We start from the raw sequence: 25,389 nt of genomic DNA, 5'->3' as shown, positions 1-25,389 counted from the left end.
ATGGGCAGGTATGTTAGAGCTGTTGGAAAGGGTTTAAGCTACTTTGGCAAGAGGTGTGGGAACCAGAGTGACGGGACTCAGGATAGGACAGATGGTAAAAAAGCAAAGATAGCGGGTAGTCAGACTGTCAGGAAGGACAGGAAGATGACTGGACATCTCCTTGTCCCCCGTTATTATTTCTCTGGCCTCATATTCTAGCAGTCCTATATCCACCCTCATCACTCTTTTGTTTTTTACATACTTGAAAAAGTTTTTACTATCCACTTTGATATTGTTTGCTAGCTTGCTTCCATATTTCATCTTATCCTTTCTAATGATTCTTTGAGTTGCTCTCAAAGGTTTTTAAAAGCTTCCCAATCCTCCATCTTCTCAATATTTTTGCCTTGTTTTATGCCCTCTCTTTTGTTTTTACAATAGCTTTGACTTCCCTTGTCAGCCATGGTTGTACTATTTTGCCATTTGAGTATTTCTTCATTTTTGGAATACATCTGTCCTACACATTCCTCATTCTTCTTAGAAAGTCATGCCATTGCTGATCTGTTGACATCCCTGGTGGCAGCTCCTTCCAGTTTACTTTGGCCAATTCCGCTCACGTATCACTGTAATTTCCTCTACTCTGCTGAAATACTGCTACATCAGACTTTACTTTCTCCCTATCAAATTTTGAGTTGAACTCAATCATATTGTGATCACTGCCTCCTAAGGACTCTTTTACCTTAAGCTCCCTAATCACCTCTGGTTCATTGCATAGCACCCAATCCAGTATAGCTGATCCCCAAGAAGGCTCAACGACAAACTGCTCTAAAAAGCTATCTGATAGGCATTCAACAAACTCTCTCTCTTGAGATCCATTACCAACCTGATATGACAGTCATGGGAGATTTAAACATCTCTATTTTCTGTTGTAATCTGTGGTACACCTCCCAGCTACTGTTGGGAGGCCTGTATATAACTGCCATCAGGGTCCTTTTACCCTTGCAGTTTCTTAACTCAACCCACAAGGGTTCAACATCTTCTGATCCTATGTCACATCTTTCCACTGATTTGTTGCCATTCCTTACCAGAAGAGCCACGCCACCCCCTCTGCCTACCTTCCTATCCCTCCAACATAATGTGTAACCTTGGACATTCAGCTCCCAAGGTGCTAGAGCTAATTCTGCTCTTTTATCTTATGGTCTTATGGTTTAAAACTGGTGATAATGCTCCAAGTGCGACCTGACTAACGTCTTCAGCATTAGTACTTTGTTTTTATATTCTATTTCCCTTGAAATAAATGGCAATATTCCACTTGTCTTCCTTATTACAGACTCAACCTATGAATTAACCTTTTGGGAGTCTTGCACGAGGACTCCCAAGTCCTTTTGCACTTCTGATGTTTGAATTTTCTTCCCATTTAGATAATAGTCTGCACTTTTGTTCCTTTTACCAAAATGCATTATCATACATTTCCCAACATTTTATTCCATCTGCCACTTTTTTGCCCATTCCTTCAATTTGTCTAAGTCCTGCTGCAATTGCATTGCTTCCTCAGCACTACCTACCCCTCTACCTATCTTCATATCATCTGCTAACTTTGCCACAAAGCCATCAATTCCACTATCTAAATCATTGACAAACAATGTCAAAAGTAATGGCCCCTGAGGAATACCACTAGTCATTGCCAACCAACCAGAGAAGGCCCTCTTTATTCCCACTCACTGCCTCCTGCCTGTCAGCCATTCATCTTTTTCTACATGCCAGTATCTTTCCTATAACACCATTGGATTTTATCTTGTTAAGCAGCTCTATGTGAGGCACCTTATTAAATGCCTTCTGAAAATCTAAGTAAATAATATCCACTGCCCCTCCTTTGTCCACCCTGCTTGTTACTTCCTTGAAGGATTCTAACAGATTTGTCGGGCGAGATTTCCCTTTACAGAAACCATGCTGACTTTGACTTATTTTACCATTAGTCTCCAAGTACCCCAAAACCTCGTCCTTAATAATGACTCCAACAACTGAGGTCAGGCTAGCTGACCTATAATTTCCTCTCTTTTGTCTTCCCTTCTTAAAAGTAGAGTGACATTTGCAACTTTCTAGTCCTCTGGGGCCATGCCAGAATCAAATGATTCTTAAAAGATCATGACCAAAGCATCCAGTATCTTTTCAGCCACCTCTTTCAGGACTCTCGGATGTAGTCCATCTGGTCCTGGTGACTTAACCACCTTAAGACCTTTCAGTTTGCCTCGCACTTTTTCCTTTGTAATGGCAATGGCACTCACTACATTCCTCTTCACCTCTCTTCCCTCCTGATCCACAGCACCAGACTCAGTGCCAGAGACCCAGTCACTGTGGCTCGCCCTGGTAGGTTATCCCCCTGAACAGTATCCAAAGTGGATTACTTTTTATTGAGGGAATTGGCCACAGTGATGCGCTACACTGACTGCCCATTTCCCTTCCTTCTCCTGAGTCAGCCCATTAACCTGCCTCCTGCAACCTAGGGGTGACTACCTCCCTGTAGCTCCAAACTATCACTTCTTCATTCTCCTGTATGAGCTGAAGCTCATCAAGCTGCAGCTCCAGTTCCTTAATACATTCTCTGAGGAGCCACTGCTCGGTGCACCAGGTGTAGATGTGATTATCCTGGTTCAGATCCATTGATAAAGTGGGCAGATGGAATTAATGCTGATACTCTTTTGGAGGACTATTTGAGGGTAGAACAAAGACCATGAATGGTAGGGCCTGAGAGAACACTGAGGAACAGGGAGACCTTGGTCTACATGTCCAAGGATCCCTGAAGATGGCAGTGATTGTGAAGAAAAGGAAACAGGAAACTTGCCTTCATTAGCTGGGGCAAGAGCAGAGAACTTAAAGTACAACTTTATAAAATATCATTCGGGCCACATCTGGAATATTGTACACAGTTTTGGTCACCACACTGTAGGAAGGATGTGATTGCACTGGAGGTTCCTTCACACATCACAAGTCAAGTCAAGTTTATTGTCATTTAACTACAAACATTTGTATATATGTGTATAACATATATAATGTAAATAGAAACAAGACAATGTTTCTTCGAACTAGATGTAAAACACATCACACACAATACCTTATGCAGGTAAGGAGAAAATCTACAGATGACTCACACATAAATAACAAACTAAAGTATATTAATATCAAATCTTGTAAGGTACAGAACAGATTAACCAGTGAAACTTCAAATACAATGTGGCCAGGAGGTCAGAAGCCCAATGGCCTGGGGGAAGAAACTGTTTCTCATCCTGACTCTTCTTGTTTTTATGTATCACAGCCTGATGGTAGGAAGTCAAAGAGGATGCTGGATGGATGGGTGGGATCCTTAATAATACTAAATATGGTCTGGTCACCAAATTATAGGAAAGATGTCAACAAAATAGAGAGCGTACAGAGAAGTTTTACTAGAAAGTTACCTGGGTTTAGCACCTAAGTTACATGGAAAGATTGAACAAGTTAGGTCTTTATTCTTTGGAGCGTAGAAGGTTGAGGGGGGACTTGATAGAGGTATTTTAAATTATGAGGGGGATAGATAGAGTTGACGTGGATAGGCTTTTTCCATTGAGAGTAGGGATTCAAACAAGAGGACATGAGTTGAGACCTAGGGGGCAAAAGTTTAAGGGTAACATGAGGGGGAATTTCTTTACTCAGAGAGTGGTAGCTGTGTGGAATGAGCTTCCAGTTGAAGTGGTAGAGGCAGGTTCACTATTGTCATTTAAAGTAAAATTGGATAGGTATATGGATAGGAAAGGAATGGAGGGTTTTGGGCTGAGTGCGGGCCAGTGGGACTAGGTGACAGTAAGCGTTCGGCACGGACTAGAAGGGCCGAGATAGCCTGTTTCCATGCTGTAATTGTTATATGGTTATATGGTTATCTCAGTGCCAGAAATCTGGGTTCAGTTCCACTGTTGTCTGTAATGGGTAGTGCAGGCTCACTGAGCCAGAAGGGCCTGATACTGTGCTGTATCTCTGACTGACTTACTTGTTTGCCACCACTGATGTAAGACTCACTGGCCTATAATTCCTAGGGCTATCACTATTACAATATCCTTATTGAACAAAGGAATAACATTTGTCACCCTCTTATCTTCTGCCACTACTTCTGTGGACAGTGCAGACACGAAGATCATCATCAAGGGTGTAGCAACCTCTTGACTCACTTCTTATCTATCTTATATATCTATATATCGTAAATATTTTTCAGAATTTCCAGCATATCCTTTCTTAACGTCGACATGTTCCAGTATATCAGTGTGTTCTAAGCTGACCACATTTTTGAAAGTCCCTCTCAATGGTGAATACTGAAGCAAAGTATTCATTAAGGACCCCACCTCCACCACTACCACCTCCTCCGATTCCAGGAACATTTCCTCTTTTATCCCTGATTGGTCCTACCTTAATTCTAGTCATCCACCTTTTCTTCATGTATGCCTAGAACACCTTGGGGTTTTCCCTAATCCTACATGCCAAGGCCTTCTCATATCGCTCTTCCTCTTGACTAGATGTTCCACGTCTCTTGTCAACCATGGTTCCTTCACCCCACCATCCTTTCCCCGCATCAATGAATCAAACCTATACAGAACCCCTGTAAAATGCTCCCCAAACAACATCCACTTTTCTGTTGTGAATTTTCTTGAGTACACCCATTCCCAATTCACCATAAGATCCTAAGACACAGGAGCAAAATTAGGCCACTTGGCCAATCAAATCTTCTCTGCCATTCCATCACGGCTGATTTACTATCCCTCTCAGCTCCATTCTCCTGCCTTCTCCCTGAAACCTTTGACATCCTGATCAACAAAGAACGTATCAACTTCTGCTTTAAATATACTCAATGACTTGGCCTCCACAGCAGTCCGTAGCAATAAATTCCATAAATTCAACACCCTCTGGCTGAAGAAATTCCTTCTCATCTCTGTTCTAAATGGGCATCCCTCTATTGTGAAGCTGTGCTCTCTGGTCATAGACTAACCGACTATAAGAAACATTCTCTCCACTTCCACTGACTATTCCTTGTAATATTCAATAGGTTTCAATGAACTCCCCCCCCCCCACCATTCTTCTAACCCCAGCCAGTACAAGCCCAGAGCTATCAAACACTCCTCACACATTAACTCTTTCATTCCTGTGATCATTCTCATGAACCTCCTCTGGACCCTCTCCAATGCTAGCACATCTGTTAATTAAGAGGCCCACCTTGGATAGGTACACGGATGAGAGGTGTATGGAGCAATATGGTCCAGGTCAGTGGGACTAGGCACAAAAAATGGTTCGGCACAATCAAGAAGAGCCAAAAAGCCTGTTTCTGTGCTGTAATGTTCTATGGTTCTAACTGCTCACAATACTCCCAGTGCAGTCTGACCAATGCCTTATAAAGCCTCGGCATCACATCATTGTTCTTATGTTCTAGTCCTCTCGAAATGAATGCATTTGCCTTCCTTATCACCGACTTAACCTGTAAGTTAACACATAGGGAATCCTGCACGGGGTCTCCCAAGTCCCTTTGTACCACTGATTTTTGAATTTTATCCCCATTTAGAAAATAATCCATGCCTTTCTCCCTTCCACCAAATTGCATGACCATACACTTCCCTGCACTATATTCCATCTGCCACTTCTTCGCCCATTTTCATAATCTGTCCAAGTCCTTCTGCAGACTCCCTGCATCTTCAACACTACCTGCCCCTCCATGTATTTCTCTACCATCTGCAAACTTGGCCACAAAGTCATTAATTCCACACCAAAATTGTTGATGTATGATTTGAAAAGAAACGGTCACAACACTGAACCCTGCAAAACCCAACATCACCAGCAGGCAACCAAAATAGGCCCCTTTTATTTCCATTTTTTGCCTGCTGATGTCAGCTAATCTTCTATCTATGCAAGTATCTTTCTTGTAATATTATGGGCTTTTATCTTGTTAAGCAACCTCATGTGTGGCACCTTGTCAAAGGCCTTCTAAAAGTCCAAATATACAACATCCACTATATCACCTTTATCTATCCTACACATAATCTCCTCAAAGAATTCCAACAGGTTCATCAGGCCTTCTGAAAATCCAAATACTCAACATCAGCTGATTCTCCCTTGTCTATCCTGCCTGTTATTTCCTCAAGGAATTCCAACAGATTTATCAGGCAAGATCTCCCCTTAAGGTGACCATGCTGGCTTTGACCTATTTTATCATATGCCTCCAAGTACCCTGAAACCTTACCCTTAACAATGGACTCCAACATCTTCCTAACCACAGAAGTCAGGTTAACTGGCCTATAATTTCCTTTCTTCCATCTCCCCTTTTAAATCGTGGAGTGATATTTGCAATTTTCCAGTCCTCAGAAACCATTCCAGAATTTAACGATACTTGAAAGATCATTACTAATGCTTCCACTGTTCTATTCAGCTACCTCTTTCAGAACCCTGGGGTGTATTCCATTTGGCCAGGTGACTTACCTACCTTCAGACCTTTCAGTTTCCAAGCACCTTCTTCTTAGTAATAGCAACTTCACTCACTTCTGCCCCACTAACACTCTCGAATTTCTGGCATACTACTTGTGTCTTCCACAGTGAAAACTGGTGCAAAATACTTATTACGTATGTCCATTATTTCTTTGGTCCCATTAGCACCTTTCCAGCGTCATTTTCCAAATCCACTCTTGCCTCTTTTCTAAAAAAAACTTTCTTTTACATTATTGGCTGGCTTGCCTTCATATTTCATCTGTTCTCTCCTTATGGTTTTTTTAAGTTGCCTTCTGTTGTAAAAACCTCCAAAGTCCTCTAACTTCCCACTAATTTTTGCTATATTATATGTCCTCTCTTGTGCTTTTATGCTGTTATTGACTTCCCTTGTCAGCCACTGTTGCCTTACTCTCTCTTTAGAATACTTTTTCATCTTTGGGATGTATCTTGCACCTTCTGAATTGCCCCCCAGAAATTCCAGCCTTTGTTGTTCTGCTGTCATCCCTGCTGATATCCCCTTCAAATCAGCCTTGGCCAGCTGCTCACTCATACCTCTGCAATTCCTGTTACTCCATACTAATACTGATACAACTGACTTTATTTTCTCCCTGTCAAACTGATGGGTGAATTCTATCATTATGATCAGTGTCTCCCAAGGGTTCCCCTACCTTAAGGTCCCTAATCAAATCCAATCCAGTATTGCCTTTCCCCTGATGGGCTCAACCACAAGCTGCTTTAAAAAGCCATCTCGTAGGTATTTTACAAATTCTCTCTCTTGGGATCCAGTACCAACCTGATTTTTCCAATATATTTGCATATTCAAATCCCCAATGATTATCATAACATTGCCCTTATTACCTGCCTTTTCTATTTCCTGTTGAAATTTATATCCTACATCCTGGCTGCTGTTCGGGGACCTGTATATAGCACCCATCAGGGTCTTTTTACCCTTGCAGTTTCTTTACTCTACCCACAACGATTCTACACCTTACGATCCAATGCCAGCTCATTCTCAGGATTTCATTTTTTTTTACCAGCATAGCCACACCACCCCCTCTGCCTACCTACCTGCCTTTTGATACAAGGTGTATCCTTGGATATTAAGCTCTCAACTATGATCTTCTTTCAGCTGCATCTCAGTGATGCCCAAATCATACCTGTCAATCTTTAACTGTGCTACATGATCCCCTATCTTATTTTGTATACTTTGTGTATTTAAGTATAACACGTACATTCATCACCCTTTTCGATGTTGCCATGTTACACTGCAACTCATCCCACTGACTGCAATTTTGCCCTGTCCTTCCTCACAGTCTCACTACACACTGCATTGACTTTATCAGCTGCCCCTCCTCAGCCCTCCAGCTGCCCCTCCAGCTCCCAAACCCTTGCCAACTTAGTTTAAAGTTGAACTAAGTCCAACCTGCTAGAGCATGAATGATAACTCTTTTATACCCTCCCCCAATTAAATACTTTCTCATGCCATCAGCTCCTATCTGTGTTCAAGGGTATGATAAAGGTCAGGATTTGTGGTCACTGTTTCCAAAATGCTGACACACTGAGAGATCTGACATCTGACCAGGTTCATTGCCTGGTACTAGATCCAGTATAGCCTCTCCTCCAATCAGCCTGTCTGCATGTTATGTCATGAACTCTTCCTGGACACACCTAACACATTCTGTGCCATTTTTTGTACTAAGGAGGGGGCAATCAGTATCAGGGAAGCTGAAGTCACACATGGCAATAACTCTGTTATTTCTGTATATTTTAAAAATGTGGCTTTATCGATGAATGCTGGCAGTAGAGTGATTGCTCCCTTCCTTTTACTGACTTCCACCCACACTGACTCAGAAGAAAATCCCTCCAGGACATCTTCTCTTTCTACACCTGATAAGCAATGCCACTTCCCAACCTCTTTCACCTCTTTCCTTGTCTCTTTTGAAATATCTAAACCCCAGAACATCCTGCAGCCATTACTGTCCTTGTAACAGCCAAGACTCTGTAATGGTCACAGCATCATAGTTCCATGTACTGATCCGTACTCTAAGTTCATCGCCCTTGTTCCTGATACTTCTTGTATTAAAATAGACAAACTCCAGCCCAACCAACTGATTGCAGTTATGCACCTCCCACTGCCTATCCTCCCTTCCAACCTCGACACACAGGATACCAAGGTAGCAGGATGGGATGATGCCTGGGAGAGAGGGGTGGTCCCTCCTGAGAGGGATGGACGGAAGGAATGACCCCTGGATGGAGGGAAGAGATAGTGGGATAGTCACCCCTGGGAGGGAGGAAAGGGTCAGTCCTGGAGAGGTGGGAGGGAAGGAGAGAGGGGGTTATCACTGCTGGCAAGGATGGGACTGACCGTTGAGAGGGAAGAGAATCATTTTCGGGAAGGTTGGCAAGGGTGACACTTGGTAGGAAGAGAAGGGTAACTCCTGGGAGGGAGAGGAGGAACGGGGTGACCCTGGGAGAGAGTTCACTCCTGGAGAGGGGTGGAGAAGAGGGTGACCCCTGGTTTGGAGAGAGTGAAAAGACAACAGGAAGGCGTTGCTCACCCCCTCTCACTACTGTGTGCTGAGGAGATGATGGTTGCTCTGTCTTCAGTTTCAGTTCCATTCCTTCTCTGCTCCACACCTCCCTCCCCCCACTAGTCCATTGGCATCCATGGATCCCCACAGAATTCCAGAGGGACTACCCTCAGAGAGGAAGAAAGAGAACCTACCCCCAGGGGAGACCCAGAGGCGCCACCTGCTGGAGCTCAGAGGGTCAGACAGTGTCAGTGTGGGGTGGGGGGAAGAATCTTGAGATCTGCAGGTCATATCTGTCATTCCTCCCCCCAGATGAGAGGACACTGTAAATCTGCCTCATCCATGTTTCCCATTCTCCCCCTCAGGAATGTCACACTGAGCTTCACACATTACCCCCACCCCCAGAACCATCCTCAATCCTCTCCCCACTGCCCTGTACAGACAGAGTGACAGAAGGAATTGAAGTGGATACAGTGTGGGATCTCTGATGTACCCCCCTCCTGTTCTCAGAATGCCTCCAGTTCTCCCACCCATCCACATGCTGGGATCTGCTGGGGCAGAGTCAGGGGTGTGGGGTGGAAGTGGGAGGCAAGGGCCTGTTTTACTTCTTGTGTGTGGCTGCAGGTCCCCGGATGGAGGGGTCTCATGCAGCAAGGGGCTGAGGCTGGAAGGTGAGGACCTGTTTTAAGCCATGTGTGTGTTCACAGGTCCCCACTGTGGACACAGAGAAGCCGGGAGCTGCCTCGGTTGCAGCGGAGGAGGCTGCAGAAAGGATGCATGAGTTACAGCAGCGGCACTGGGTAGAGTTCGTCAGAGACCAAGACCGCATCAAGCAGCTGGTGATAGACACGGAGGGTCCCAACGTGAAGGAGACCCTCAGGGACCAGATCCACAAATGGTTCATTGAGTGCTAGTGAGCCCATTCTCTTTCATCGGGACTCCACCTCCATACCATGGGAAATCCCCAGAGCCAGGCAGCATGTCATAGGATAAGGGGGGGGACAAAGAGGGAGGGTGGAGATGGTGAAGTTCCACCTTGGAGGATGGGGCTGACATTTCTACTGGTCAGGAGAAACTCTGAGCGGATTCCTGCATGGAAGGGGTAAGGAGGGGGAGGAGGTGAGTGTGGGACCAGGAGTGGAAAGAGGGAAGAAGGAAATGGGTGAGAGACCAAGTGTAGAAGGGAAGAAAATGTGTGACAGATTAATAGGAGTAGGAGAAAAGGGATGGGTGAGGGGCCTGGGGTTGAAGAAAGGGGAATAATGAGGGGCCTGGTAATGTAGGTTGGAAGGGCATGGGTAAGGCACCTGAGGTTGGAGGGGGAAAAGGGATGGGTGAGGGGTCTGGGGTTGGAGGGAGGAAGGAGATGAGTGAGGGCCCTGAGGGAGGGAAGAAGGGGATGGGTAAAGGACCAGGGGTTGGAGGGAGGAAGGAGATGGGGGAGGGCATGGAGGGAGGGGCGATGGTTTGCTGAGGTCTGGTCACAATGCAGGTGTGGGTGCCAGCAGCAGATCAACTTCATTAAGATGGATTTGGGTTTACATCTATTACAAACTGGTGAAACACCAGGATAGAAGCTGTGCAACTTTTCTTTGGAATAATGGAGTCTATGTGTTGTTTTAAACTGTTTAAGTCTGTGTCTGATGTTGACCGAACAATCATGTATACTCTTTAAACACTCATCCCCGACTTCTGTCAGTTCTATACCCAATTCATCCATCCATACCTATTTAAGATCTGCAGTATTCACCTGAGCTCCATTATGTAGGATCTGATAAAAATAGGATAAGGCCCTACGAGTAACTGGATCAAATTTATTTATTGCCGACAGGGACTCATGTTTGTCGAAAATTTCGAAATTAGGTATATATTTCCTAACATAATCTCAAATTTGTAAATATCTAAAAAGAACTAGAGGCAGGGATATTGTAAACTGCTTGTAACTGCACAAATGTAACTTGTCACATTCATTCTGGTCATGTTGTAAGCTTTATGCATACTGGAAAAGTATTTTTCACTGTTTCTCTGAGGCTTATGGGAAGCAGTGGAAACCAGACCCGCTCATAGCCATCCTTGGAGCAACAAGCTCTCTTTCATCAGCTAATAAGTATGAAAAAATGGCTGTATTGTTTGGAATGGTGATTGCTAAGTAGTTAATCCTGCAAATGTGGAAAATGGACTCTGTGCCTATGTACGATCTGTGGCTTAGAGAACTGGCAAATACTTTACATTTGGAGAGACTGAGACTATGTAATGAGGACAGAGGGGACATCTTTGAAAGGATATGGGGCCTTGTGTTGGACTTTCTTATGGGGTGAGGACTGAAGTTTTTTTGGTGTGGTGCACATGTTTACTTTTGCCTTTATATTATTCTCCCTTTTGATGCTCAATATTTAATTTGATTTTGTTATGGTCATGGTTTTTGTGGATGTGCTTTTTTTTGTTGTTTGTTAAAAAAAAGATGGATTTGGGGAGAGGGGAAGTAGAGTTCCACTCCCACCCTAGGGCTCACCATTCCACTTCACCCCCTGGGGCAGTGGTTGGGTTAGGTGGGAGTGGGTGGGTTTAATCTTCTGCCCCTCCCCATCATCCCCTCCCTCACCCTCCCCCCTCCCACACCTCTCTCCTTCCAGCCCCTCACACTGCTCTCTGTTTTTCCCACAGTAATTCCACCGGCAAATTCCCTGATTTTCCCAGTGTGGAACAAGGTGGCTCAGAGATCATCTTCACCGAGAACACACCAGAGCAGGTCCTGTCTGAGCCAGGAATGGGCATCAGGGGGAGTGTGGGGGGTGGGGGTGGGTGGTCAATGTGTGATTGCATTAGAACCATAGAGTCAATGTGAAGAGAACACATTCCGCCCCAACCAAAATACCCACCGAGCTAATCCCAATTTCCTGTGCTAGGGTCATATCCGTTCAAGCCTTGTCCCTCCATGTACCCATCCAAGAGCTTCCTAAGCGATATATTGTACCTGCCTCAACCACTTCCGCTGACTGTTCATCCCATATACTCACCACCCTCTGTGTGAAAAGGAGCCCCTCAGATCCCATTTAAATCTGCCTCCTTTTACCTAAAATCAATGGCCCAAGTTTTAGACTTCCCTACCCTGAGGAAAAGATCATTACTATCCACCTTTTCCTATGCCCCTCATAATGACAATAAGTTTGCCCCTCATTCTCCTACGTTCCAGGGAATGAAGACATAGCCTGGCCAATCTCCCTCTAGAGCACAGACCCTCTCGTCCAGTCAACGTCCTCATAAATCTTCTCGGTGCTCTTTCCAGTTTAACCACTTTTTGCCTATGACTGTATGATTAAAACAGTGCTTCAAATACAGCCTCACCAATGACTTATGCAACTGCAACAGCAAGTTCCAACTTCTCTACTCATTGTCCTGACATTACTGGGGTGTGCGTGTGTTTGTCTGTGTGCGTGCAGCAGTTGTAGAAGTTACGGTTTAGGTTTGCGCCTGGGATTGGGACTGGGGCTGGGATCAGGGTTGGGTTTCGGGTCAGATTCAGTCTGAGTTACTGGGGCTGTGAGAGGAATAGGGAGACAGATGTATGTTGACTCTGCTAACATCTGGAATTACTGTTGCAGTTATTGGCTGAAATGGCAGCAGAAGCTGAGGAAAAGGAACGTTCCAAGAAGGAGACAGTGCCTCAGGAGAAGAAGAGTGCAGAGGTGAGGCTGTGTTCATATGTTGAATGCTGTATCCTCCACTCAGCACACAGTGTACAGGACTGTGTCATGGCCTGTATGCAGGGCATACAACTACATTGAACTGCTGACACTAAATAACAAGTTTCATGACACGTTAGTGTTAATAACCCTGATTCTGATTTGAGACCATAAGATATAGGAGCAGAATTAAACCAATTGGCCCATTGAGTCTGCCCCACCATTTCATCATGGCTGATCCAATTTTCCTCTCAGCCCCAATCTCCTGCCTTCTCACTGTATCCCTTCATGCCTTGACCAATCAAGAATCTATCAACCTCTGCCTTAAATATATCCAATGACTTGGTCTCTACAGCTGCCTGTGGAAACAATTTCCACAGATTCTCCACGTTCTGGCTCAAGAAATTCCTCCTCACCTCTGTTCAAAAGGATGCCCCTCTATTTTGATGCTATGTCCTCTGGTCTTAGGCTCCATAAAAAAAATCCTCTCCACATCCACTCTATTGAGGCCTTTCAACATTCAATGGGTTTCAATGAGGTCACCCCTCATTGTTTTGAATTCCAATGAGTAGAGGCTCAGAGCCATGAAACACTCTTCATATGACAAGCCTTTCAATCTCGGAATCATTTTTTTTAACCTCCTTTGAACTCTCTCCAATGTCAGCACATCTTTTCTAAGATAAGGAGCCCCAAACCACTCACAAATTCCAAGTGAAGTCTCACCAATACCTTATAAAGCCTCAATATTACATCCTTGCTCTTATACTGCAGATGGAGTTCAACCCAGATAAGTGTGAAGTGGTTCATTTTGGTAGGTCAAATATAATGGCAGAATATAGTATTAATGGTAAGACTCTTGGCAGTGTGAAGGATCAGAAGGATCTTCTGGTCCAAGTCCATAGGACACTCAAAGCTGCTGAGCAGGTTGACTCTGTGGTTAAGAAGACATACAGTGTATTGGCCTTCATCAATCATGGGATTAAGTTTAGGAGCCAAGAGGTAACATTACAGCTTTATTCGACCCTGGACAGACCCCACTTGAAGTACTGTGCTCAGTTCTGGTCACCTCACTACAGGAAGAATGTGGAAACCATAGAAAGGGTGCAGAAGAGATTTACAAGGATGTTGCCTGGATTGGGGAGCATGCCTTATGAGAATAGGTTGAATGAATTCGGCCTTTTCTTCTTGGAGTGATGGAAGATGAGAGGTGACCTGATAGAGGTGTACAAGATGATGAGAGGCATTGATCATGTGGATAGTCGGAGGCTTTTTCCCAGAGCTGAAATGGCTAGCATGAGAGGGCACAGTTTTAAGGTGTTTGGAAGTAGGTACAGAGGAGATGTTAGGGGTAAGTTTTTTACACAGAGAATGGTGAGTGGTGAGAATGGACTGCTGATGATGGTGGTGGAGACAGATATGATAGGGTCTTTTAAGAGACTCCTGGATAGAGGGCTATGGGTAGCCCTAGGTAATTTCTAAGGTAAGGACATGTTTGGCACAGCTTTGTGAGCCAAAGGGCCTGTATTGTGCTGTAGGTTTTCTATGTTTGCCCTGTCTTGTCCTGTGTCACCAAGTAGTTCATAACCTCATCCTTAACAACTGACTCCACTGAGGTCAGGTTAACAGGTCTATAATTTCCTTTCTGTTGGCTTCATCCTTTCTTAAAGAGTGGACTGACATTTGCCAGAGTCCAATGATTTTTGAAAGATCTTTGCTAATGCCTCCACAATCTCTAACGCTATCTCTTTCAGAACCCTGGGGTACAGTTCATCTGGTCCAGGTGACTTATGTCCCCACAGTTTTCAGCTTTTTGAGCATCTTGTTTCTTGTAAAGTAACTGCACTCACTTCTCTCCCTTCACATACTACAACATCTGGCACACTGTCAGTGTCTTCCACAGTGTCTATCTCCTTGATCCCCATTATTATTTTTTGGGCCTCATTTTCTAGTTATCCTATATCCACCCTTAGCTCTCTCTTTTTTTTTTACACACACTTGAAAAAGCTAACTATCCACTTTGATACTGTTTGCTAGTTTGATTTCATATTTCATCTTTTCCCTTCTAACGATTCTTTCCACTGCTCTGTACACTTTTAAAAGTTTCCCAAACCTCTATCTTCTCACTAATTTGTGCTTTGTTGTAAGCCCTCTCTTTTGTTTTTACATTAGCTTTGACTTCCCTTGTCAGCCATGGTTGTACTATTTTGCCATTTGAGTATTTCTTCACTTTTGGAATACATCTATCCTTCACATTTCTCATTTTCCCAGTAAGTCTCGCCATTGCTGTTCTGCTGTCATCCCTGCCAGAAGCTCCTTCCAATTTACTTTGGCCAACTCCTCTCTCATACCACTGTAATTTCCTCTACTCCACTGAAATACTGCTATGTCAGAATTTACTTTCACCCTATCAAATTTCAAATTCAACTCAATCATATTGTGATCACTGGCTCCTAAAGGCTCTTTTACCTTAAGCTCCTTAATCGCCTCCAGTTCATTACATAACACCCAATCCAGTATAGCTGATCCCCTAGCAGGCACATCGATAAATTGCTCTAAAAAGCTATCTCATAGGCATTCAACAAACTCTCTCTCTTGAGATCCATTACCAACCTGATATGATAGTCAAGGGAGGTTTTAACATCAATCTGCATGTTAAAATCTTCCATGAATATCATAACATTGCCCTTTAACACACCTTTTCTATTTCCTGTTGTAATCTGTGGTACACATCCCAGCTACTGTTGAGAGGCCTGCGTAAGTTATTCTGTCTGGAATTATGAATTGAAACAACAAATATAGGTGATTTCAAAATAATAGTCTGTGATGGGGAAATTTCATGATAATTTCCATGATCAGCAGCCCAAATTCCACAAGGTACACACAATAGTATTCAGGAAGCAAAATCTGTGTTGTCCAATGTAACCAAAAGGTAGATGTAGGTAAGGCAGTGGATGGTGTCAATTTTGACTTTCCAAGGCTTTCAACAAAGTAGGGTATATGGTTGGTTGGTCTGGTAAGTTAGATCTCATGGAATCCAGAGAGAGCTAGTTGGATGAATTCAAAATTAACTCTAGTTAGGAAGCAGAGAAAGGTGGTTGAAGACAGTTTCTTGAAATGGAGCCTGGTGACTAGATATGTGCCAGAGGGATTGGTGTTGGGACCCTTGTTTTTCATTATTTATATGTGTTTTGGATGCAAATGCACAAGGCTTGATCAGTTAGTTTGCAGATGACACAAAATTAGGGGGTGTTGTTGACAGTGCAGATGGTTGCCATAGATTACAGGCATTGATCAGATAGAGAAATGGGTTCAGCAGTGACAAATGGGTTTCAATACAGGTAAGTGTGAGGTGATGTAGCTTGGAAAGTCAAAGCTGTGTAGGACTTGTATTATGGAACAGAGGGACCTAGGGGTACTGTGCATAGTTCATTGAAAGTGGTGTCACAGGTAGACGTGGTGGAAAAAATGGATACCCTCTTATAGGAAGGACATAATCAGACTAGAAACAGCACCATGCTGTGTGAAGTCTTTCTCGTACAGTACACCGGTCCAAGTGTTGCACTGTGGGTTATGCTTATAATAATACACCTGTGCACTGCACTGTGTGCTGAGTTTACCAAACACAGGTCCGTGCACTGTGTTGTGTGCAGTGTTGACAGTGCAAGGTATTGTATACTGTAGACACTACATACACTGCAGTACACACTGCACTGTGTACAATGTTTACAGTACACAGGAGCCATGTACTGAGTTGTGTATAGTGTTTACAGTACATAGAATTGTGCATATGGTAGATAATAACTTCTGTGTGCTTTGTGATTTCAGCCCAAACCAGAGGGTATCTCCAAGTTCCTCTCTAATATTGCCCAGGAACACAAAACATACACAGGTACACAGCACAATGACTCTGGGCAGAGAGGAGTGGGTGTACCTAGGTCAGGTAGGTGGGTCTGGGTGTACCTGGGATGGGCCGTTTGAATTCAGAATTAGCCCCTTTGTCCCATCTCTCCTGTGCTGACCATGGTGAGTATCTACACTGGTCCCATTGCCCATGTTTGCCCACATCCCTCATCATCTTCCCTCTGAATGTACCCGTCCATCTGTCTAACACTGTCATTGTAGCCCTTCTCCGCCCCTTCAGGCAGCTCATCCCACACACCTACCATTTTCTGGATGAAGTTACCCTCTCCTTTGAGTTTTACCTTCTAATGTGCCCTCAGGCTGAGGACAACCTGTCTGATCTCCACCCTCTCAGGGGGAGGGCCCTTCCCCCGGTTCCCACTGAAATGCCCACCCAGGAGAAGAGTGAGATCCAGTGGTGCCCACTATGGGGAGAGGTCAGGGGAGCAGAGTGAGGTTGTTTGGTAAGGAATCAGGGGTGTTGCTGCAATGGTCAGTGGGTAGGGGGATCAGAGGACTTGGGTGGCAGGGTGAGGGGAGGGATAGCAAGTGGGGGAGGCATGAGGGAAGAGGCCAGTGACAATCCCTGACCAGTTCATCTCTCCCAGACAGGAGTTGGATGGATGGGTCGGGGACCGGTGGGGGGGGGGGGGGGGGGAGTTTGGAGTCAGGGGTTAGGGAGGTGAGGTGTGTTCAACGATCAGATGGAATGGGTTAGGGGTTGGAGAGGAGGAGGTGGTCGAATCAGGTTGATGGGGTCAGGGGTCAGGGTTTAGGGAGGGGAGGAGGGGGCACAGGGGTTGGAGATGAGCACTGATACTCCCTCTACCCCCCAGCCGTGTGGAAGGGACGGGACGACTCCTCCAACTTGCAGCAGCAACACGATGTGGAGCTGGAGAAGGAGGTGAAGAGGAAAGAAGTGGAGGCGGAGATCCGTCAACAGGTATTGACCCACTGACTCACACCAGCAGGGACACACCAACATATAGGAGAAAGGATACCAGCAGGAAGGGAGAGAAAGGAACTCAGTAAAAAAATGTATTTATTCCAGTGTTCAAGGTTTAACAGGTAAAGCAGACAAACTCAGTGTGAATTGGCTCTGAGGAGTGGGATGTTCCAGTCATAGCAGAAACATGCCTGAGAGAAAGGGCTGTGGCAGTTCAATGTTCCCAGATACGGATGCTATAGACATGACAGAGGTACCAGTCAGGGAGGAGGGGGAGCAGACTTCTTCAGAAGGGAGGATATAACAGCAGTGCTTGGAGGTGACATTCTTGAGGGACATTCCAGCAAGGCCATGTAGATAGAACTTCAAAGCTCTAGTGGGCTGTATTATAAACCCCTCTCCAGCACCCTGCAATAGTCAGGGAAAACTTGAGGAGCAGGTATATAGAGAAGTTGCTCATAGCAGTAAGAATAACTGCATTGTAGTAGAGAAATACTTTAATTTCCCTGGTGCTGACTGTGCCACACAGAGCTTCAAGGGCCTGAACGGGGTGGAATTTATGAATGTGTCCAAAAAGATCCCCGAGTTAACATATAGAGGACCCTACTGGAGGGGGGAATCAACATAGGACCTCTTCTGTGGGAACAAGACAGGACAAGTAACTGAGGTGGCAGTCAAGGAGCACTTTGGCTTCACTGACCATAATTCAAGTAGTTTTGAGATAGTGATGCAATAGGACAGATCCACAGGTTAAGGGTAGCCACCATGGTCGGCATGGACTGAATGGTCAGAAGGGTCTGTGATAATGGATGTTGGGTCTGGAATTGAGTCAAGGGTTAAAGGTTGGGGTCAGTCAGGTGTTGGGTCAACAGTCAGGGCACTGGTTGGAGTCAGGGGTTGAGGTTTGGGGTCAGTGTCAAAGTCAAGTGTTGGGTCAGTGTTAGTGTTTGGGCACAGAGGTTGAAGTTCAGGTATTGCGTCAGGGATCAGGCTTAGGGTTAGCCTATAGGGAAGGCAGGTGGGGCTCAGACAGGGTGACCTTGGGAGAGGAGTTGGGGGCCAACTGTATTGCAGACTCTAACACCCATGGGATCTGAATTCATTGCTGACAGTGACCTCTAACCCTGACAGGTGGATGAACTGATGAGGGAGGAGCTGAGGAATTTACGAATGGCGATTGAACAAGATTTCAGTGAACCACTCAAAGCGAAGCCCAAGACAAAGAAGGTACGACAGGGTTCAGTGGTCACGGTGGAGTCAGACACCACATCTATATCCAGAACCCCACCCACCCACCCCCTGGTCCCCATCTACCCCACACCCAGGATACCCCACCCCCTAGCCCCAGTATCAGTGGGTAGGGGACTGCGGAGTGGGGGGTAGGGTGTGACCGACATCTGAGGCTGGTCGACAACACCAGGCACCTTCAGATTCAGCAATCCAGCTTTTTGCATCACCTGACCCTGATCCCCATGCACTCTGACCCATAACCCTCATTGCACTGATCCCTGTGCACTCTGTCCTCCTGACCACTGTGCACTGACTCTGAACTCTCTCTCTCTCTCATCCCCTCTCTCCCTCCCTCTCTCTCTTCCCCACCTCCCCCTCTCCCTCCCTGCCCCTCTCCCCCTCTCTCACTCTCTCCCTGTCTCCAGAAAGGCAAAGATAAAGGTGCAAAGAAGAAGGACAAAGACCTGACGGCACACAGGTAACTGCACACCCATAGATGCCCTGGGATCCCAGGTGGACCCCCAGAAAATGGTATCTCTGTCTCTGCCAATGGATCCCCTAGGATCCTTGTCTGTCTTCAGACCCTGCACATGGAAAGGGAGGGTGGGAGTGAGGAGAGAGAACAGGGGAGTAGTGGGGAGATGGAAGGGATGGACAGGTAGGAGTGGGGAGGGATGAATGAGAGTGAGGAAGAGGGGAGGGTTGAAGTGTGAATGAGGAGGGGATGGGAGGAGGAGGGACTGGGGACCTGGGAGGGGTGGGTGTTAGTGGGGAAGATCAGCACAGACCAGTGAACTGCAGTGATGCCAACTGAAGGAGAAGCTCCCAACACTTTGTTTTCCCTCTATAATTTCTTAAGCATTGACCTGTGAAGGACCCTCATAAACCTCTCACACTCTAGCTCTACCCTACTGTCTCCTCTAACAACCATTTCTGATTGTTTCCTCCACCCTCCTGTTCTAGATTTTGTAGCTTTCTCAATTTTATGTCTATGGCTAATTTGGAAACATTAGGAACCTTTTTCCTTTGATTTTAAAATGTCTTTAATGACCACCTTTTAAATACACCATACTTCTTTTCCTGTTATGTTTTCTTGCTTTGTAAACAATGAATTAATTCTTTGAACATCATCACCTGTTCTCTCAAATACTGACCCCAGAACTTCACCCCCCACACTACTGATCGGTTCAATTTAGTACACATTACAATACTCCAGGATCACTGTACTATCCTAATCCATGTCCCTCTAATAACTCAGTTCACACTCTACCCCATGTCCTAATGCTCATTTGCGGCCTGTGGGCATGGCCCTCCATACTCTATTCAAACTCATTCATTTTCCTCATATTGAGTATTTGGGAGCTTGTGCTTGGGACTGTTGTTGGGGCTTTGGGATAGGAGCATGAAATTTATATAATCTTCATAAAAGAAACACTCCACCCAGGAATCCTGTCTGCACCCTCTCCAGTGCAGTCACATTCTTCTTATAGTGTGGTGACCAGACTATATTCCAGCCGTGGCCCCAATTATAAAGTTGTACCATAACTTCTCTGCTATTGCCCCAGTTAACAAAAGCAAATAATCTGTTTGCTTTCTCCACCATCACTGCAATCTTCAGTGATCATTAGACTTGTTCCTCAGTGTTCTCTCAGGCCCTGCCATTCGTGGTCTTTGTCCTATCCTCATTAGTCAGCCAGAAGAGTATCAGGATTAAATTCCATCCGCCCATTCCATACCAATGGATCAGAATCGGAATCAGGTTTATCATCAATGACATACGTTGTGAAGTTTGCTGTTTGCAGCAGCAGTACAGTGCAATACATAAAAAAATTACAAGTTACAATAAGTATATTAAAAATTACAAAATAAATAGTTGAAAGACAGAGCAAAACCATGAGGAGGTGTACATTAACCACTTAGAAATCTGATGCTGGGGGGGAAAGAAGCTGTTCCTAAAATGTTGAGTAGGGTCTTCAGGCTCCTGTACCTCCTCCTTGATGATAGTAATGAGAAGAAGGCTTGTCTTGGACAGTGAGAGTCCATAATGAGGGATACCATCTTCTTGAAGCATCACCTCTTGAAGATGTCCTCCATGGTGGGGAGGCTAGTGACCATGATTGAGCTGACTGAGTTTACAATACTCAGGAGCTTAAAATCATCCCCTTTCCCATGATCGCCTTCCTGCCTATCAGCAACACCAATTTTTGTGAAAACAGCAAAACTAGCAATCTGAGCTCTCTTTATCCATACCTAAATCATCATTGTACATAATAAAAGCAAGGGTCCCAGCACAGATTCCTCTTGTACACTGCTAATCACAGGCTTCCAATCTCAATAGCAACTCTCCGTCACTGCCTTCTGCCTCCTGTCATGAGCCAGTTGAAGATCCATTTTGCCAACTTGGCCTGGATCCCTTGAGCTCTGACCTTCTAGACCAGTCTCACATCAAAAGCCTTAACAAAGTCCATTTGGACCATATTCACACTGCAGATTTCATCATCTTCTTGAAAGAAAATTCAATCAAATTGGTCAAGAGAATCACCTCTAACAAATTACTCCTCAACTATCAGGCTGTTCCACAAGAGGGGATAACTTCAATCACCTCAGCAGTGAGCTGATTCCACACCCTATGGACTCACATTTAAGGACAGTTTGTTGTCTTTTGCACAGTGGTTTTTCATTGATTTTATCGTGTTTCTTTCTATTTACTGTGAATGTCCACAAGAAAATTATGTACTTACAATAAATTTATATTGAACTTTAAAATGCCTGCTATCTATGATTAATTCTAGCCTGTCCAAGTGCAGAATAATACTGTCCCTCAGAAGATTTTCCATTCCTCTTTTCCCAAACAGATCTCACTCTTTTCCTAGTTACCCTCTCTAGGCCATAATGTAAAATGCTTTTGATTTCACGTTGGGCTATGCTGTCGGGGTTTCACGTTGGGCTTTGCTGTCGGGGTTTCACATTGGGCTACGCTGTCGGGATCTCACGTTGGGCTACGCTGTCGGGATCTCACGTTGGGCTACGCTGTCGGGATCTCACGTTGGGCTATGCTGTCGGGATCTCACGTTGGGCTATGCTGTCGGGATCTCACGTTGGGCTACGCTGTCGGGATCTCACGTTGGGCTACGCTGTCGGGATCTCACGTTGGGCTACGCTGTCGGGATCTCACGTTGGGCTATGCTGTCGGGATTTCACGCCGGCCTATGCTGTTGGGATTTCACGTTGGGCTACGCTGTCGGGATCTCACGTTGGGCTAAGCTGTCGGGATCTCACATTGGGCTAAACTGTCGGGATTTCACATTGGGCTAAACTGTCGGGATTTCACATTGGGCTAAACTGTCGGGATTTCACATTGGGCTAAGCTGTCAGGATTTCACGTTGGGCTATGCTGTTGGGATTTCACATTGGGCTATGCTGTCGGGATTTCATGTTGGGCTATGCTGTTGGGGTTTCATGCTGGGCTATGTGTGTCCCTTAGGACCCTGACCTCACTGTGTGACGAGCTGATCAAGCAAGGACTGATGAAAGCTGCACCCCATGTCCGTCTCTCCAATTATCTGGGTGAGTGAAGCTGGTGCATCGATGCGTGACCCCCGACCCCACCCCCTCACCTGATACTTCCTCATCTGCACTCTGACCCCTGACCTAAACTATCAGACACCTGACCTCTATGTAATTTTTTTTTATTGAAGTTCCTCATCATTTCCATAAGATGTATTTCAGACATTGTACATATATAGCATATGATCATATTTAACACAAATCTCCACAAAGTATTTATCTGAGGTATACACATAGAAAAGAGTGGAAAGAAAAAACAAGCAAAGGAAAGAACTATGTACAAGTAGGGAGTGATCTTTTTTTTACAACAGATTCATTGATTTGTGAGAATAAAATCAGGACTATGAGGCATTATGTAGTTAAACCATTTTTCCCAGTGTGAATCAGATTGTTCCATCATATGATTAATGGATTATCTTCTCTATTTTGTAAATGTCGACACCTGACCTCTAAATCCCGGCAATGAGAAACCAATTTGCTCCAAACCGTGATGGATGACACTGTCTATCAACCCAAACCCTTGCTTCCTCCCCCACCATCCCCCAGCCCCACATTCCCCACCTACTCCCTCAAACCCTCCCTCCCTATATAGCCCCCTCTGACTGAGGCACTCCCTCCCTCCCACAGGAGACTTTGGTTACCTGGGCAGTTCTTTGTTGGCTGCTGACATCGAGCCTCAGCCCTCGCTTTGCGACATCCGGCAGATCATCACCATGTACGCCATCTTGCCGCTGGGTGAGTGGGGACAGCACAGACAGCTGTGGGGTGAGGGGAGGGAGTGTGAGTTTGTGAGGGGTGGGGTGACACGATGGCGATAGAAGGGCTGAGGAAGATCAAAGGTTCAGGAAAAGAAAGTTTCAAAGGTTCATTTATTATCAAAGTGTGGAGGCAGTATACAACTCTGAGATTTTTCTTCTCCAGATAGCCACAAAACCAAGAAAAACCATGGAAGTCAATTCAGAGAAACAGCAAACCCACCATCCCCAGCCCGCACATAAAAGGATGACAACATGATTATCAATCCCCAAACCCTCTCCCTTGCACAAAATGCAAAAAGAACATCATCCTTCAAATTCCACCCCCCCCCCGCACAACACAACAAGAACATCGACCCCAAAATCCCCTCTCCTGCACCAAAGAAACAAGAAAGAATGGCAAAAACACAGAATATAAAAACTGTAAAACAGAAAAAAAGTCCATAATCTATAGTCCAAATCCATATCCATAAACACAGATAATCCCGGTAACATCATCTGGGCACAGGCTTCCCTCTCCAGCACATGGTGCTGGGGGATGTTGGTGTGGGTCTATGAGGTTAAGGGAGATTTTGGAGATGATAGACCAAGTCAGCTGCTCTATCCTAGTCCACTAGATGAAGTACCTCATCGTCCCACTCCCACACCCCGTCTTCTGTCCCCACTACCCTCAATTACCTCCCTCTCGGTCTGCACCTGGGTTACATCTTCGGACTGTATCTGGGAAGGTGAAGGGATTGGGTCTGTATCAAGTTTGCAAGTCATAGAATCATAGAGCACTACAGCACAGAAACAAGCTCTTCAGCCCATCGAGCCCATATCAGAGTATTGTTCTGCCTGATCCCATCGACCCCCTCCTGGACCACATCCCACCATACCCCTCCCATCTATGTTCTTATCTAAACTTCTCTTAAATGTTGCATTCAAACCCACATCACCCTCTGACTAAAGAGTTCCCTCTCAGGTCCCACCTAACTATTTCACCATTCACCCACCTATGACCTCTACTAGTGTTGCCTAATAACAGTGGGAAAAGCCTGCTTCAATTTACATTTTCTATATCTTTATCTGGGTGGCTGGTGGACGTACGTCTCTACCAAAGGAGGTGTAAGGTGTTCTTCCCTTCTGCTAGGCTGCAGGTCACCCTTGGGCAAGGTGTAGCACCTGTTTAGCTCCCCAATCAGGGTCACATGAAGCATAGGAGCATGTGGTGGATTGGTCGTTTGAGCAGCTGGTGCATATCACAATTCCTCATTATGCCACTGCTAATGCCAGGTGTACAATCTCTGAAGAGTATTAATAATGGCTTGGGTCACCTGTCTTATAAAAACACTGCCCAGAACTTGAACAATGGCAAACTCTGTAGAGAAATTTGCCAAGAACAATCATGGTCATAGGTAAGACCATGATCACCCATGACCTACGATACTGCATGTAATAATGATGATGACACCTTTATTAGATCTCCCTTCATTCTCCTACACTTCAGGGAAATAACGTACTAATCTATTCAACCTTTCTGTATAACTCCCAGCAACGTTCTTATAAATGTTCTCTACACTCTTTCAGTCTTATTGATACCTTTACTATACATAGGTGATTAAAACTGCAAACAATCCAAATTTGGCCTCACCAATGTCTTGTACACCTTCAGCATACCATCCCAGCTCCTCTACTCAATAGTCCTGATGAAGGGTCTTGGGCCAAAACATGACTGTTTATTCCTTTCTATAGATGCTGTCTAACACACGGATTTCCTCCAGCATTTTGTGTGTGTTGCTCTGGATTTCAAGCATTTGCAGAATCTCATGTATTTATCCTCTACTCAATACTCTGATTTATGAAAGCTAATGTGGAAGCAATGGAAGCTCATGAAAGCAATGCTCTCTTTACGATCCTATCTACCTGTAAAATCACTGTGTTCCCAGATCTCTCTGATCTACCATACACCTCAGTGCCCTACTATTCACTGTGTAAGTCCTACCCCAATTTGTCCTACCAAAATGCAACACCTTATCTGCATTAAATTCCATCTGCCATTTTTCCTGCTGGTCCAGATCCAACTTCAAGTTTTGATAGCCTTCCTCGCTGCCCACTATGCCCCTATTCTTGGTGTCACCCGCAAACGTATTGATCCATTTGACCACATTATCATCCCAATCATTGATACAGATGATGAACAGACACAGAATCAATCAGTATGGCATACCACTAGTCACAGGCCTCCATTCAGAGAGTAAACCATCATCCCCAACTCTCTGGCTAGCCCCCACAAAGCCAACGTTGATTCCAATTTAATATCTCATCCT

The 25,389-nt window shown here is 45.0% G+C and overlaps 2 protein-coding genes across 3 annotated transcripts in view; one reads left to right on the top strand and one right to left on the bottom strand.

Annotated features, from left to right (window-relative positions):
* The window catches only part of LOC132398709 (potassium voltage-gated channel subfamily H member 2-like), a 197,862-nt gene that overhangs the window by 143,667 nt on the left and 28,806 nt on the right, over positions 1 to 25,389 (bottom strand). The window lies entirely within an intron of this gene.
* Positions 1 to 25,389, top strand: part of LOC132405393 (dynein regulatory complex protein 11-like) — a 62,749-nt gene that overhangs the window by 29,376 nt on the left and 7,984 nt on the right. Inside the window, exons 7-15 of the mRNA XM_059990189.1 lie at positions 9,707 to 9,912; positions 11,664 to 11,748; positions 12,602 to 12,685; positions 16,508 to 16,571; positions 17,419 to 17,525; positions 18,660 to 18,755; positions 19,184 to 19,236; positions 22,243 to 22,325; positions 22,953 to 23,060. Of these exons, the coding sequence (XP_059846172.1) occupies positions 9,707 to 9,912; positions 11,664 to 11,748; positions 12,602 to 12,685; positions 16,508 to 16,571; positions 17,419 to 17,525; positions 18,660 to 18,755; positions 19,184 to 19,236; positions 22,243 to 22,325; positions 22,953 to 23,060 (886 nt within the window). The remainder of the gene's footprint in view (positions 1 to 9,706; positions 9,913 to 11,663; positions 11,749 to 12,601; positions 12,686 to 16,507; positions 16,572 to 17,418; positions 17,526 to 18,659; positions 18,756 to 19,183; positions 19,237 to 22,242; positions 22,326 to 22,952; positions 23,061 to 25,389) is intronic.

This window comes from Hypanus sabinus, chromosome 1 (assembly GCF_030144855.1).
Source record: "Hypanus sabinus isolate sHypSab1 chromosome 1, sHypSab1.hap1, whole genome shotgun sequence".
Lineage (NCBI taxonomy): Eukaryota > Metazoa > Chordata > Chondrichthyes > Myliobatiformes > Dasyatidae > Hypanus > Hypanus sabinus.
The sequence above is the reverse complement of the archived record's forward strand: the minus strand, read 5'-3'. Positions and strand labels throughout refer to the sequence as shown.